The following is a 15,097-nucleotide window of genomic DNA, read 5'->3' as shown; positions in this document are numbered from 1 at the left end:
ACTTAAAATTTGAGGCGTTCCCTTGTGGTGTAGTGGGTTAAGGATCCAGGATGGTCGCTGTTGTGGTTTGGGTTCACTGCTACAGTTTGTGTCACTAGTGTGGCACGCGTTCAGTGGCACTGGCCCAGGAACTTCCACATGCTGCAGGTGCAGAAAAAACAAACCAAAAAAACCCTTAAAATTTGAGGATGTTAAAATAATTTTACATGTTCAATTAGAATGAATATTTTTCTTTCTTTCTTTCTTTCTTTCTTTCTTCTCTTTCTTTCTTTCTTTCTGTCCTTTTAGGGCTGCACCCATGGCATATGGAGGTTCCCAAGCTAGGGGTCAAATGGGAGTTCTAGCTGCTGGTCTACACCACAGCCATAGCAATGCAATGCAGAATCCGAGCCATGTCTGCACCCTACACCACAGCTCACAGCAATGCCAGATTCTCAACCCACTGAGCAAGGCCAGGGATCGAACCTGCGTCCTCATGGATGGTAGTCAGACTCTTTTCCACTGAGCTATGATGAGAACTCCTAGAATGAATATTTTTATATAATAGCTATTTACTATAAGCCATTTCTTTTTCTTGTTGCTAGATATGCATTTATGTGGAAAGGGTGTTTTATGTTTTTACCTTCTTTTTTCTTTTCCTTGCCTTTTGTATTTCTTTTTATTCCATAAAGGGTAATTTGAAATGCAGAGTATAATAATATGCTCTAAAATTATGCACAAATATCTTAGTGTAGCCTTCCTTTGAAGCACATACTACAAAAATGCCTTTTAGGTAAAAAAATTTTGTTTAGCAAGACTGTTTATTAATACTTCATTTGCAGATTCTTTATGGTATCATGGTTGAATACGAGCTTGATATATTGCAAGTTTTATATACTTGTGAATAATTTTGAAGTGAAATCACATTATCTTTTTTTCTTTCTTTCTTTTGGCCACACCCTTGGCATATGAAAGCTCCCAGGCAAGGGATTGAATCTGAGCCACAGCTGCAGCCTATGCCACAACTGTAGCATTGCCAGATCCTTAACCGGGTTAACACTGGGCCAGGCTGGGGATAGAACCTGTGCCTCCAGTGCAGTCAGATTCTTAACCCACTGTTCCACAGCGGAACTCCCATATTATCTTCTCTTATATTGATTTAAACTCTTACTATTAATAAAGTGCACCCATTGTAAAAACCCTATCAGGGCAAAGGAATGTCTGCATTTGAGAAATCAGACTTACTAAATATATCTTATCATTTTAAGAAAATATCTTAATTTGATAACACCGGTGATAAACAGTAAACATTTTAATGGCTACTTGTTTGCATTGTAGAATTGACTTCTTGGTTGACCAAGTTTCTTTTTTGTATCTTTCACTGTATTTCTTTCATGTTATATTGTCATTTATTATTTATATTCTTGAGTTAATTTTTTTGAGGGATCAAAAATGACACATCCACTGAAAGTATCCTGATCCATTCACCATTAAGCTTTTGTTCGTTTTCAGAGTTTACCTTGCCCTTGAGCCAATTACACAGTTCATCACACGAAGTCATTTTGCCCTGTGCTGCCATGTATTGTGGTAGACTCTATGTCCATCATCTTTAAACTGTCTCACAATAGATGATACTGTCTTTACCTAGTTGCACTCTACTTTGTCAGTTATTTTGAATGTTTTCTTACAGATTGAGAATATCTACAAATCCCTTACCAGTTTGTCACCAGAAGAAAAGATAATGAAATTGTTAATGCTTAAACTTCGATTTTTCACTCCTAAAGAAATAGCAAATCTCCTTGGATTTCCTCCAGAGTTCGGTATGTGGGATACTTGCAGACCCTGCTTTTATTGACTAAAGGTCCCAAAGCTCATTTAGAGACTCATGTATTTTATGAATAAACCCCTGCCCACGCAGATGTAAGAGGCGTTCCTTTCCTGATTGTGCGATGTTTGACATTTCCCTTCCCTCCTGTTCATAACCTGCCTCAGTCCATTCCTTTCCGACTCAGTTCTCCTTTTACTCCCAGTCTCCTTTTACTCCAGTGATAGCTCCAGGTGCTTTGCAGAAGCAGAAGGGCCAAGTCTGCAGTTCCTCACCTCTCCCCACAGGTGGTTGATATTAGCATCTCTTTCTCCAATTTGTTTTTGCTTCTGGGGGTACTATTCTAATAATCCTGCCCTAGATCCTATGAAAGAATGCCTAGGATTGTCTTTTTTATGAAGGAAAAGCAAAGTTTGAAGAAAAGAGATAGTGGAGCGTGGTCTAGGAAGGAGCTTTCCTAATGGAAAGCAAGGGTGACTCAAGAGCATAGATGCCAGAACTGACAAGAGCTGAGGGGATCTGAAGCACGGAACCACAAGAACAAAAATGAGGATATGGCTGCAGAGTGAGAACAACAGAGTGTGATTGCCTTGTGCAGTCCAGGAAATCCAGGGGTTGTTGCTGTTAAGAGACTGAATACAGTGCCTTTACTTCTTAGAGCAGCCCTCCCCTCCCTGATCCTACTTCCTCCGCTGTCTGGATGCCCCTGTTTCCTAGGCTGGGGTGGCTGCATTCCTGGTACCTGGCTGAGGGGAATGGAGAGACACAGACCTACCTAACACCTTCCAGGGCTGCACAGGAGCAAAGGTGTTTTGAATAACTGATTGGGAGCGTAAATGGAGAAAAGCCAAACTTTGCTCAATCTAACGTTGCTGTAATATTAGTACAGTACCATTCTTGGAGAACATAATGAGTTAAATAAATGATGTTTTAAATTCTAAATAATGGATTTGCAGGTGAGGTTTTGGAGTGCATATTTTGTATATTGGGAACAAATTACCAATATAACTTGACTACTCTCTTTGTAATCAATTCTCCAAGTGTAATTATAGCAACCAGATTTATTTTGTACCCTTTGCTTTTTTCTTGGTTGGTGATCTCATTCAGTTTCAGATATTCTGCAGAGTGTTATTTAAGAAAAATGTAGGCTTTCCTTGTCTTAGTTTATGCCACAAAGGGGCAAGAATATCATAAAGAGTTGAGAACTGGATTCAGGAATTTAGTTCCTGGTCTACTGACCTTGTTATTATTATTTTTTTTTCATTTTTAGGGTGAGTAATCAGAGGTACTTTCTATAGTACTATAGAGAGAAGAGATTTACTATCTAATAATAACTAATTTCTAAGTTTTATTTAAGTGCTTATTTTTAAGTAGTAGTAGTCACTTTGATAACACTGAAATTTAGTATAGATCCCAGAGTTAGACTGACCAAGTTTGAATCCTACCCCTACCTAAACCCCTCTGCCTTAGTTTACACATCTGTGAAGTGGAAATAATTACGGCATCGACTTCATAGGGTTGTTGTTACTGTTAAGTGACAACATGTTTAAAATGTTTATATAATCTCTAACATGTAATAAAATTTTTGTCAGCTTTTTTTTTATTGTTATTTCCCCAATACAATTTTTTTCCTACTATACAGCATGGTGACCCAGTTACGCATAAATGTATACATTTTTTTTTCTTCCAGTATCATGCTCCATCATAAGTAACTAGACATAGTTCTCAGCACTCCGTAGCGGGATCTCATTGCTAATCCATTCCAAAAGCAACAGTTTGCATCCATTAACCCCAAGCTCCCAATCCATCCCACTCCCTCCCCCTCCCCCTCCCCGCCAGGCAACCGCAAGTCTATTCTCCAAGTCCATGATTTTCTTTTCTGTGGAAAGGTTCATTTGTGCTGTATATTAGATACCAGATGTAGGTGATATCATATGGTATTTGTCTTTCTCTGTGTCAGCTTTTATATTTTAAATGATAGATGTTTATTTGCTTTTACTTGATTTTATAAAGTTTTTGCCTTTAGTTCATAAATGTTTTTTCTCAGTATTTTAAAATATCTCCAGGGTGAAATAGGATTTTTCAAAGTTCTCTGAAAGTATATATGTAGTACATTTAAGAAAGCCTTTTTAATTTCTTAACCTTTTTTTTTTTTTTTTAATGGCCACATCAATGGCATATGGACGTTCCTGGGCCAGGGATTAAATCTGAGCCACAGCTGCAGCAGTGCTGTATCCTTTAACCCACTGCACCACTCCAGGGATTAACCCACGCCCCTGCAGTGACCCCAGGTGTTGCAGAAGGAATTCCTGCTTAACCTTTAAAAAAAAATACATGACATATATGTATAGTCAGGCTTGCCTTGTTACTACCAAGCTGTGGCAGAACTGTCCTTCCTGTGTGCCTCTGACATCACTGACCCAGGGTCCAAAATGGCATTCTTTTTTGAGCTGCTTGTCCATCAGCAATAATGGATTTGCATTGATCCTCCCATACATTTCGTCCTGGTTCAGTTCATGGCTAGTAGCAGGCCTTGGAGGAGAGGGCTAGCCTACACTTACTGAATGAAAGCTGCTGTGTATTCCAGGTTTCTTTGTTTTTGAGGATTATTATTATTTTTAATGTACCTAGGTTTTTAAAAAGTCACCTTTTAGCTTAAAAAAAATTGTGTAATCCTTTCCCTTAAGCATGCTTAGATTTTAATATCTCTGTGTAAAATGCACACACACACATATGTAATTTACAGATCTGACTTCTTTGTCTTCAAACATTTCTCCCCTTTTGATACAATCTTAGTATCACAGAAGACCACCCCTGGGATAGTCTAAAAGGTTGTTTGTAGTGTTATTTTTCTACCTCTTATTACTCTGAAGTAAGTAATTTTTGAAATGACTAAAGTGCTTGTCTAAGACATACACTCTTTATAATAGCAATTTTATGATCATGCTCGATTGCAAATATAGTTTTATTATGGTAATCACTTTTATTGCGGTAAGTATCATATCAAGTGTTGATGAAGCAACTTTTATCAAGTTTTAAAATTTTGCTATATGAAGTTTTGCTATTTTTAATGCTTTTTAATTCCTTTATTTTATTATCTGGTTTTCTTTTCCTTTATTTAATTATTTTGCCAAAGGATACTGAATGTGAAATTCTGGTATTGTAACTAAGGTTATAGTGTCCACTGTTAGGCATGAAATCTTTCATGGTGGTATGCGTAAGGTCTCTTTCCAGCAAATGTAGTGTCTGTGAGCTATTTTGTTTTGAAAAAGAATGTAGCAAATAGAACTTCAGTATATGAGAATGTCAATATGTGGAAGCAGAATATTTTTTAAAAAAACCGTGAGGGGCTCATATCCAGAATATATAAAGAAATCTTATGACTCAATAAAAAAGAAAAATAATCCAAATTTAAAGTGGGCAAAGAATTTCCACAGACACTTCTCCAAAGAAAATAGATAAATGGCCAATAAGCACATGAAAAGATGTTCAACATAATTAGATATTAGGGAAAGGTAAATCAAAACCACAGTAAGATATCACTCCGCAAAAGGACAGACGTAACTGTGGTCAGGTTGTGGAAAATCAAATCTTGTGTACCCGGCTGGTGCGAACGTGAAATGGTGCAGCTGCCTGAGAAAGCATTCTGGCAGTTACTCTTGGTAGACATGGAGTTACTGTGTGACCCAGTGATTTCACCCCTAGATGGAAGAGAATTGAAAGTCTGTGTCACACAAAAACTTAGACGTACATACATATGTACATGTTCATAACAGCAATGTTTATGATGATCAAAAAGTAGGGGAAAAAAAAAACCCAAATGTCTATAAATGGATGGATAAATGAAATGAGACATACCCATTTGATAGAATATTATTTGGACATAGAGAAGAATGAACTTTTGGTACATGTTATAAAATGAATGAAATTTTCTTCCCTTGGGTCAGATAATTTTTACTGGTGTGCTTGAAGTTTGAGTTACACTGTATTTCATAGCCAGCCATATACAACATACATATCATTAATACATGCCATTATTAATGAGAACTAAGGTATTAAACAGAATACTTTAAAAGAAGTTCCAGAGTCAACATAAATGAACCTTCTTGAAAGCACTAAGTGAAAAAAGCCAGAAACAAAAGACAACATATTATATGGTTCCATTTATATGAAGTATTTAGAAAAGGAACATCTACAGAACAGAAGGTAGATAAGTAGTTGTGGGACAGCGAGGGGAGCCAGGGAGTGACTGCTCATGGTACCAGCATTCTTTAAAAACAAATTTACTGAAATATATAATTAACATATAAAGTTATATTAGTTTCAGATATGTATTACAACATAATGATTCAGTATTTGTATACATTGCAAAATGATCACTCGCCATAGTAAAACTAGTTAACATACATTACCATACATATTTACAATTTTTTCTTTTTTTCCTTATGATAAGGACTTTTAAGATCGAGCTTAGCAATTTTCAAATATACAGTACAGCATTACTAACTATAGTCACAATGCTCTATGTTGCATCCCTAGGACTTAATCATTTTACAACTGGAATTTTGTACCTTTTGACCCATTTTGCCCCATACCCATGCAACCACCCATCTGTTTTCCACATCTATGACCTTGGCGTTTTAAGTTTGCTTGTTTTCTTGCTTTCGTTTTTATTTTTTATTTATTTTATTTTATTATTTTTTTGTTGTTGTTCTTTTCTAGGGCCGCACCAGTGGCATATGGAGGTTCCCAGGCTAGGGGTCTAATCAGAGCTGTAGCCGCCAGCCTACGCCACAGCCACAGCAATGCAGAATCTGAGCCGCATCTGCGACCTACACCACAGCTCACAGCAATGCTGGATCCTGAGCAGGCCAGGGATCAAACCCACAACCTCATCGTTCCTAGTCAGATTCGTTAACCACTGAGCCACGACAGGAACTCCTCTTGCTTTCATTTTTAGATTCCGCTTATAAGTGAGGTCATATAGTACTTGTCATTCTCTGTCTGGCTTATTTTACTTAGCATAATGCCCTCAAGGTCCATCCATATTGTGGCAGGTGACAAGATTTCATTCTTTTTTTTTTTATCATTGAGTAGGATTCCATGATGTTTATATGTATGTATGTGTGTGTATACACATACATATACACACATACATGCACACACACACACCAGATCTCTTGATGGACATTTAGGTTTTTTCCATATCTGGTCTATTTTAAGTAATGCTGCAGTGAACATGGGGGTGTATTTACCTTTTTGAATTAGTGTTTTTGTATTCATTGGGTAAATATCCAAAGTGGAATTGATGGATCATATAGTAGTTCTATTTTTAATAATTTGAGGACCCTCCGTATTATTTTGTGTAGTTGCTGCATCAATTTAAATTATCACCAGCAGTGCACAGGGTTCCTTTTTCTCCACATCCTTGCCAGCACTCATTTTTTTCTTGTCTTTTGGATAATAGCCATTCTCAAAGTGTGGAGTAAAACCTCATTGTGGTTTGAATTTGCATTTTCCTGATGATTAGTGATGTTGAGCATCTTTTCACGTGCCATCTGTTTTTCTTTGGAAAAATTTTTATTCAGGTCCTCTGCCTATTTTTAAAACTTACTGTTTGTTGTTTGGGTATTGACTGTTATGAGTCATTATATATTTGGGGTATTAACCCATTATCAGATATATGATTTGCAAATGTTTTACACTATTCAGTAGATTGCCTTTTCATTTTACTGATTATTTCTGTGCCTTTTTGTTTGTTGTAGTCCCTCTTGTTTTGCTTTTGTTGCCTCTGCTTTTAGAGTCAGATCCAGAAAATCATGCACAAGACTGATATCAAGGAATTTACCACCTGTGTTTTCTTCTAGGAGTTTTATAGTTCAGGTTTTATATTCAAGTGTTTAACTCATTTTGAGTTCATTTTTGTGTATGATATAAAACCGTGGTCCACTTTCATTCTTTGCATGTGGCTGTCCAGTTCTCCCAACACCATTTACTGAAGAGACTCTCCTTTCTCCATTGTATAGTCTCAGCTCCCTTGTCTTAAATTAATTGACTACCTACATGAGGGTTTATTTCTGGGCTATCTGTTCTGTTTCATTGATTTATATATATTTTTTTATGCTGATATCATACTGGTTTGTTTACTATTGCTTTGTAATGTAGTTTAAAGTCAGGGACTATTATGCTTCAATATTTGTTCTCTTTCAAGATTGCTTTGGTTACTTGGGATCTCTTGTGATTCTATATGAATTCTAGGATTATAGATTCTATTTCTATGAAAAATGCCATTAGCATTTGATAGGGATTGCATTAAATCTGTAGATAGCTTTGGTTAATATGGTATTAATTTATCCAATTCATGAGCTGAAGTACCTTTATTTGTGTCTTGTTCATTTTTTTCCATCAGTGTTTTATTGCTTTTAGCATACAGGTATTTCACCTCCTTGGTTAAATTTATTCCTAGGTATGTTATTCTTTCTGATGCGATTGTAATGGGATTATTGTCTTATTTTATCTTTCTGGCAGTTTGTCGCTAGTGTATAGAAATGCAGCAGATTTCTATATATTAATTTTGTGTACTGCAACTTTACTGAATTCATTTGTTCTAGCTGTGTTTTGATAAAGTTTTTAGAGTTTTCTGTATATAATTTGTAATTTACACATAGTGAAGGTTTTACTTCTTCCTTTCCAATTTGGATTCCTTTTATTTCTTTCTCTTGCATAATTGTTTGTTCTGGCTAGGTCTTTTAATTCTATGTGGAATAAAAATGGCAAGAGTGGGTATTTTTGTTTTGTTCCTAATCATGGAGGAAAATTTTTTGCTTTCATCACTCAGTATGATGTAAACTGTGGGCCAGCTTTCTTTCTGAGGTGATGAAACTGTTCTGGAATTAAATAGTGGAGATGTATCCAAAACTCTGTGACTATACAAGACCAATGAATTGTACACTTCAAAAAGGTGAATTTTATAATACATGAATTCTGTCTCCTTCAGGTTGTTGTTAAATAAAATAACTGAAATAATGGAAACCACTGCTTTTCCTAAAGCACGCTAATGCCCACATTTCCGTTAGTTCTGTGAATGTTATATGTGTGCATGTTTGCGAACTGAGCATAATTTGATATGTGATATAATACCACATTGCGTAAGCAAGGAAATATTATGTGATATTTTTTGCTCTAAATTCTCATTTGTTAAGAACTTCATGGAGACTGTAGGAATTTATTTATGTAACTAACTACTTTTGCTAAAGAATACATTCTTTTATCTCTGGAAGTTAATATTACAAATGATTGTTTTATAAGTTGTTATCTCTCTTTTCTAGGATTTCCTGAGAAGATAACAGTCAAACAGCGTTATCGTCTACTTGGAAATAGTCTCAACGTGCATGTTGTAGCTAAACTAATCAAAATCCTGTATGAGTAATTTTTGAGTAGCTCTGCGAGGTGGTTCCAGTATTCCATCATATCCAAATAGTAATTTTGAAAAATTTTTTAGTTAATTTTGACAAAATTCAACTAAATTATCTTAACCTCTCTTTAATAAGAAATTCCATCTTGAGTTTCTCCACCAAAAAAAAAAAAAAAAAAGAAAGAAAGAAATTTGGGTCTATTAGGAAAATTCCATTTCATTTACTTATATTTATCTTAACTGTGTTTTGTAAGATGAAAATTATTGTCATGCTTTAGAAGAATATATTTTCATATGAAATTATAAATATATATAATATTCTATTATAATACTATAGTATAGACAAATTTAGGAACATTAGAGTTTTAATGTGTACATGAATATTTTATAAAGTATCATATGTCATAAATACACAGTGTATGAACCTAAGAAACTGTATATTTGTATTTTTTAATTAAAGAAGTTGCTTGTGAGTCCTATCATTTTACCTTTTTTTTTTCCCTAAGGCTACGTCTGTGGCATATGAAAGTTCCCAGGCTAGGAGTCAAATTGGAGCTGTGGCTGCTGGTCTACGCCGCAGCCACAGGAACACTGGATCCAAGCAGAATCTGTGACCTGTACCACTTACAGCAACACCGGATCCTTAACCCACTGAACGAGGCCAGAGAACGAACCCGCATCCTTATGGACAACATGTCGGGTTCTTAACCTGCTAAGCCACCGTGGGAATTCCTCATTTTACTTTTTTAAAATGATTCGTCCATTTCAAAAATGATTTTAATTCTTGCCTGTTTAAAATATTGAATGTTTTACTTAATATCATTTCTAAGCATTATTTTATCTGAACAAATGCATCTAATATCTTAGCCCAAATTGCCATCATTCACCTTATCCAACAGTCTGGAGAAAATGTCAGAAATAATCATCCTAAATCCTTGACTGCCTCTCCTTCAGTACACCACAGAAAATGTAGGTGCCCATTATGGAATTGGGTTTAGTTCTGCTTCCTTCTGAAGGGCAAAACTTCATCATTTGTACATCCTCATCCTTAGTTTGCTATCTTCAGGGATTGCTTTTGTCTTTCTTGTCAGCTTACTGTAAGTCGAATTTGCCATTACATTCTAAGGAATGTAGTATGGGATTTTAGGAAGGAAATTCTGCCCTCTGAATTTTATAACTTTTAACTTTCATCTCTCCCTCTCCATAGATGTCTTGGAATTAAGGCTCTAATCAGAATAACTCTTGCATCATAAATCATAAATCCTGTGGTTTTGAATTCAATAATAAAAGCAAGTGACAAATAGGAGTTCCTGTCATGGCACAGTGGAGATGAATCCAGCTAGGAACCATGAGGTTGCAGGTTCGATCCCTGACCTCTCTCAGTGGGTAAAGGATCTGGCGTTGCCATGAGCTGTGGTATAGGTCACAGACGCGGCTTGGATCTGGTATTGCTGTGGCTCTGGTGTAGGCCAGCAGCTGTAACTCCGATTGGACCCCTAGCTTGGGAACCTCCATATGCCGCGGGTATGGCCCTAAAAAGACAAAAAAAATTTTTTTTAAGTAAGTAACAAGTAGACAAGAAATGAAAAAAATTACATCAGGAATTATATTGCAAAATTTTAATTCATAATATTTAAAAAAAAATTCTGATGTGGAAAAATTGGAACCCTGTGCATTATGGTGGAAATGTAAAATAGTGAAGCCACTATAGAAAATAAATGATAACTCCTGAAAAAAATTAAACGTAGAATTACCACGTGATACAGCAATTCCACTTCTGGTTACATACCCAAAATAATTGAAAGGAGGGACTCAAACAGATAATTGTATATCAGTGTTCACAGCAGCATTATTCATGACAGTCAAAAAGTTGAAACAGAGGAATTCCTGTTGTGGCTCAGCAGCAATGAAGCCACCTAGTATCCATGAGGATTCGGATTCAATCCCTGGCCTCGCTCAGTGGGTTAGGGATCCCAGTGTTGCCGTGAGCTGTGGTATAGGTCGCAGACGTGGCTCAGATCCTGCACTGCTATGGCTGTGCTGTAGACCTGCAGCTGCAGCTCAGATTCAACCCCTGGGCTAGGAACCTATGTATGCCATAGGTGAGGCCCTGAAAAGACAAAAAAAAAAAAAAAGCAACCAAAGTGCCCATTGGTTGATAAATGAATAAACAAGATATGGTGTATACATACAAGGGAATATTATTCAGCTCCAAAAAGGAAGGACATCCTGACACATGTTAAACATGGATGAACCTTGAAGATATTATATTCAGTGAAATAAACCAAAAGGACAAAGTTTGAATAATTCCACTTGTATGAGGTATGTAAAAGAACAAAGTTGATAAGAGAAAGTAGACTAGTGGTTATCAGGGCTCAGGGGACCTGGGAAATGGCAGTTTAATTCATGTGGCATCTCTGGGGTGGTTAAAAAAAATTGCATGTGGCATCTCTGGGGTGGCATCTCTGGAGGTGGATAATGATGATGGTTGCAAAACAGTATGAACATACTCAGTGCCACTGAACCGCATACTTGAAAACTTTCAAAGGCAAATTTTATGTGTTTCACCACAGTTAAAAAAATCATTCCCCATCATCATTTTTTCAGAAGGACTCATAGGTAAATATGGTTATAAGCCATAAGCCAATGCATATGTGTGTCACCTATCACCATCTACATTTTGTGTATGTGTTTAAAGTTAAACAATACAAGTCTCATAAATTGTGGTATCAGCTATCTGAAGCCACCTTGGCACACTTTCACTAGGTTTTTCTCACTGAAGAAAAGATTTTTTCCAATAAAAAGTTCAGAGTTTTACTATGAATATGCTATCATTATAGTGCCCTGTGCCCTGTTGCACAACGTTACACAAAATATGTTAAGGTATAGCACACCAGCTGTGAACACATGAAAGCTCGGTGGAGACATTTGCTCACAATTAAAAGATAACCTATGGATTTGCGACAAACTTTAAATTATTGCAGTGTATCCATGGGCAGATAGTGATTCTTGCCCGTAATTCATAACTGAAAATATACAATACGAAGCATAAGAGTCACCTGTTAATGAAAATATATCTACCAGAGAATCATTTAGTTAGCGTATATACACACATGCATAATTTAGAATGTGTCATTTTTTCAAATGTCCACCATATGTTATTGGTAAAAATATGCATAGAATTTGCCTTGGAAATGCTGTTTTCTGTTATTTGGAACTTAACTGTAAACTTACTCAACATTTAGGAAAATATAGCCTTTCCTTTTAAAAAGAACTTTGTGTGATTAAATCGTTGGCATTTCTAACAGGAAACAGGTGATTTCGTTCCCCCTTCACCATCGTTTGGGCTCTTTTAAATGGCTTGCCAAATAATCTTCAATTATTTATTACCCTGCCTCATAAACTTAAGTGTGAGGTAAGTTTTACCTTAGGTAAAACCTTGAGGTAAGCTTTCTGTCCCTAAATATAATGCATGAGGTAAGTAAATCAATACCAACAAAGTGAATCCTTTTGGAAAATGATTTTGAAGACCAGTTGGGTCGTCATTGGAAAAAGAGCCAGACCTTGGTCATCTTAATCCTCAGTGGCAGCAGCAGAGCCAAGATGACAGGGGGGTGTGAGTCACCCTGTTCCTGAGGGATCACCTGACCCTTTCCAGGTTCAGGGGGCCCTGAACATTGGGTTCTGGCTGTTAATCAGCCCTGCGCCGTAGGCACTGCCCTCTGCCTTGGAAGGTGAGATAGTACCTCTGGCAACCAGCCAACATGCCCTCGCACCTCACAAAACAGAGTCCTTTAAAGAAACAAAACCAGCTGTTGAAATTGTGAAAGTTGAGGAACTAACTAGCACTTAAAAAAATTTTTTTTTGAGGTAGTGGATAGCATTCCTTAGCAAAAATCACAGTCTGTCTTTTGTTCCAGCCTCAACCTAGGTTGGGTCACAAGTTATTAAATTGGAGGCTTTTGAAGGTACAAAAATGAAGGTAAGGACAAGTGAAACTGGTTTGATTCTGACTTTAGTGGTACAGAATAAGAAGCAGATGCCATGTCAGCAGCCTCAAGCATTCTGCAGCCAGCTGCCATATCTGCATCAAAAATAAAGTGCCTGTGGTTGCTCTGTTTTGATAACTTTATTTTATTTATTATTATTTTCTTTTACAGCTGCATATGGAAGTTCCCAGGCTAGAGGTCAAACTGGACTGCAGCTGAGGCCTATGCCACAGCCGTGGCCACACTGGATCCTAGCTGCATCAGCCACCTATGCCGCAGCTTGGGGAAATGCTGGATCCTTAACCCACTGAGTGATGCCAGGGATTGAACCTGCATCCTCGCAGGGACAAAGTTGGGTCCTTAACCTGGTGAGCCACAACAGGAACTCTTGTTTTGCTAACTATATAATTTAAAATCAAAATTTAAAGTCAGTCACTTCCCAAATAAGCCAAGATAACACAATAAGGATCTCTCTTTAAACCCAAATAGATAAAGTAGTTAGTTAAAGGATGTTTTTCTGAGTTTGTTACGTTGTTGAAAGAAGAGTAACTTTTCCTAATTTGGTCTTCAGCTTGGAACTATGACTATTTTATGCCACCATTTGAAAACTGACTTACTAGTAGCTTTTGACTTTGAAATCGAATGAGGGTTTGTAGTTTTCAGCCATTTTCTTATAGCCTTGATTGAAACTGGTTATATAATTTTTTGAGAGCCTTTGAACCTCCCTGTATTGAAGCTTGCTTCCTCTCAACTTCTAACATCAAAATGTGCCACAGACAGATATCACGTCACCTTAACATGCATGTTTTTTGACCCACCTCAAATCTACCCTCTTCTTTTTCTGTTCATCATACTCACCAAGATGTCCAGTGATGCCTATAATATTTTATTTGGAAAAGCCCCTTTGCATATTTTATTAAAAGGCAGTAAGAATCCCACACATGTTCTTGAATGCAGATTATACCTGTCTTTCTGGACCATTTTTCTTCTCCTGTCCATTCTTTCACTTTGCCTCTAAAATGTTAAACCTTGGTTTTTAAAAATCCATTTTCCTAACTTCTCTCTTTTTCTCTCTTTGGAACTTATATGAACACTTTACACTAAGATACTCCTGCTCTTCAAAATCTTACACAACCCTGATCCAAACTACATCACCATTTTATCTTGATTTGTGAGTTTATTCTTTTTTAAAGAGATTTATAAACAAATGTGAGTATATGCTAAGAACTTTTTTGGCTTTTTTTCCTCCCCAACTATATACCATAGGTTCTGAGTCTTATTTTTGGTTATATCCACCTGAACTTACTTAGAACTCTCCTTCACGTATGCCATACTCGATTCCTAAAACTTCCAAAATCTTATCTTTTCTATAACTGAATTTAGATAGAAATTTTCACCAAAAAAATAGAATCTAGGAAGTTAATTTCCCCATAGACCTTTTCTTTATAGCCCTAAAATATTCCTATTTATTTGCTAATTCATACTGTGGTTTCATTGTTTACTTCAAGTATTTGCTGTATATTTATTTTGTTTATATCTTTATACATATCAGGACACATTTAAATTATAAGAGTGTAAATATGGAACATGTTTATTTATCCAAAATTGGCTCTATAATCAGATGAGATCACCTACAGAGTCTAAAGAGAGAGGAGAGAGAAGTTCGAAGCTAAACTTGTATCTGTTCTTGAAGATCTAGTCCTCAGACCTCTGTGTCTTTCAGTGTCCAAGCTGTTTTTCTCAGAGATCTCACCCTTTCCTATAACTACATTTTTTTGCTCATGACACCCAGAAAATTCTAGAATTTTTGTACTAGGACATTTTTAACTTCTTCCTGCTACATCAAATTTAGCAGGTCTAAAAACAGATTAATCATCCTCCATGCTAACC

The 15,097-nt window shown here is 36.4% G+C and overlaps 1 protein-coding gene across 4 annotated transcripts in view; it reads left to right on the top strand.

Annotated features, from left to right (window-relative positions):
- The window catches only part of TRDMT1 (tRNA aspartic acid methyltransferase 1), a 55,115-nt gene extending 45,601 nt beyond the window's left edge, over window positions 1-9,514 (top strand). For 3 of the 4 annotated variants that reach the window (XM_047754982.1, XM_047754983.1, XM_047754981.1), the window contains 2 exons: window positions 1,670-1,799; window positions 9,133-9,513. In XM_047754982.1, coding sequence (XP_047610938.1) covers window positions 1,670-1,799; window positions 9,133-9,233 — 231 coding nt within the window. In that variant the 3' untranslated portion in view covers window positions 9,234-9,513. Of the gene's footprint in view, window positions 1-1,669; window positions 1,800-9,132 lie in introns of all 4 variants that reach the window. The other variant, XM_047754980.1, reaches the window with a different exon arrangement.
- Window positions 9,515-15,097: the final 5,583 nt, after the last annotated feature.

Source organism: Phacochoerus africanus, chromosome 12, assembly GCF_016906955.1.
Source record: "Phacochoerus africanus isolate WHEZ1 chromosome 12, ROS_Pafr_v1, whole genome shotgun sequence".
Taxonomy (NCBI): Eukaryota; Metazoa; Chordata; class Mammalia; order Artiodactyla; family Suidae; genus Phacochoerus; species Phacochoerus africanus.
Note: the sequence above shows the minus strand (reverse complement) of the source record. Positions and strands in the feature narration are given on the sequence as shown.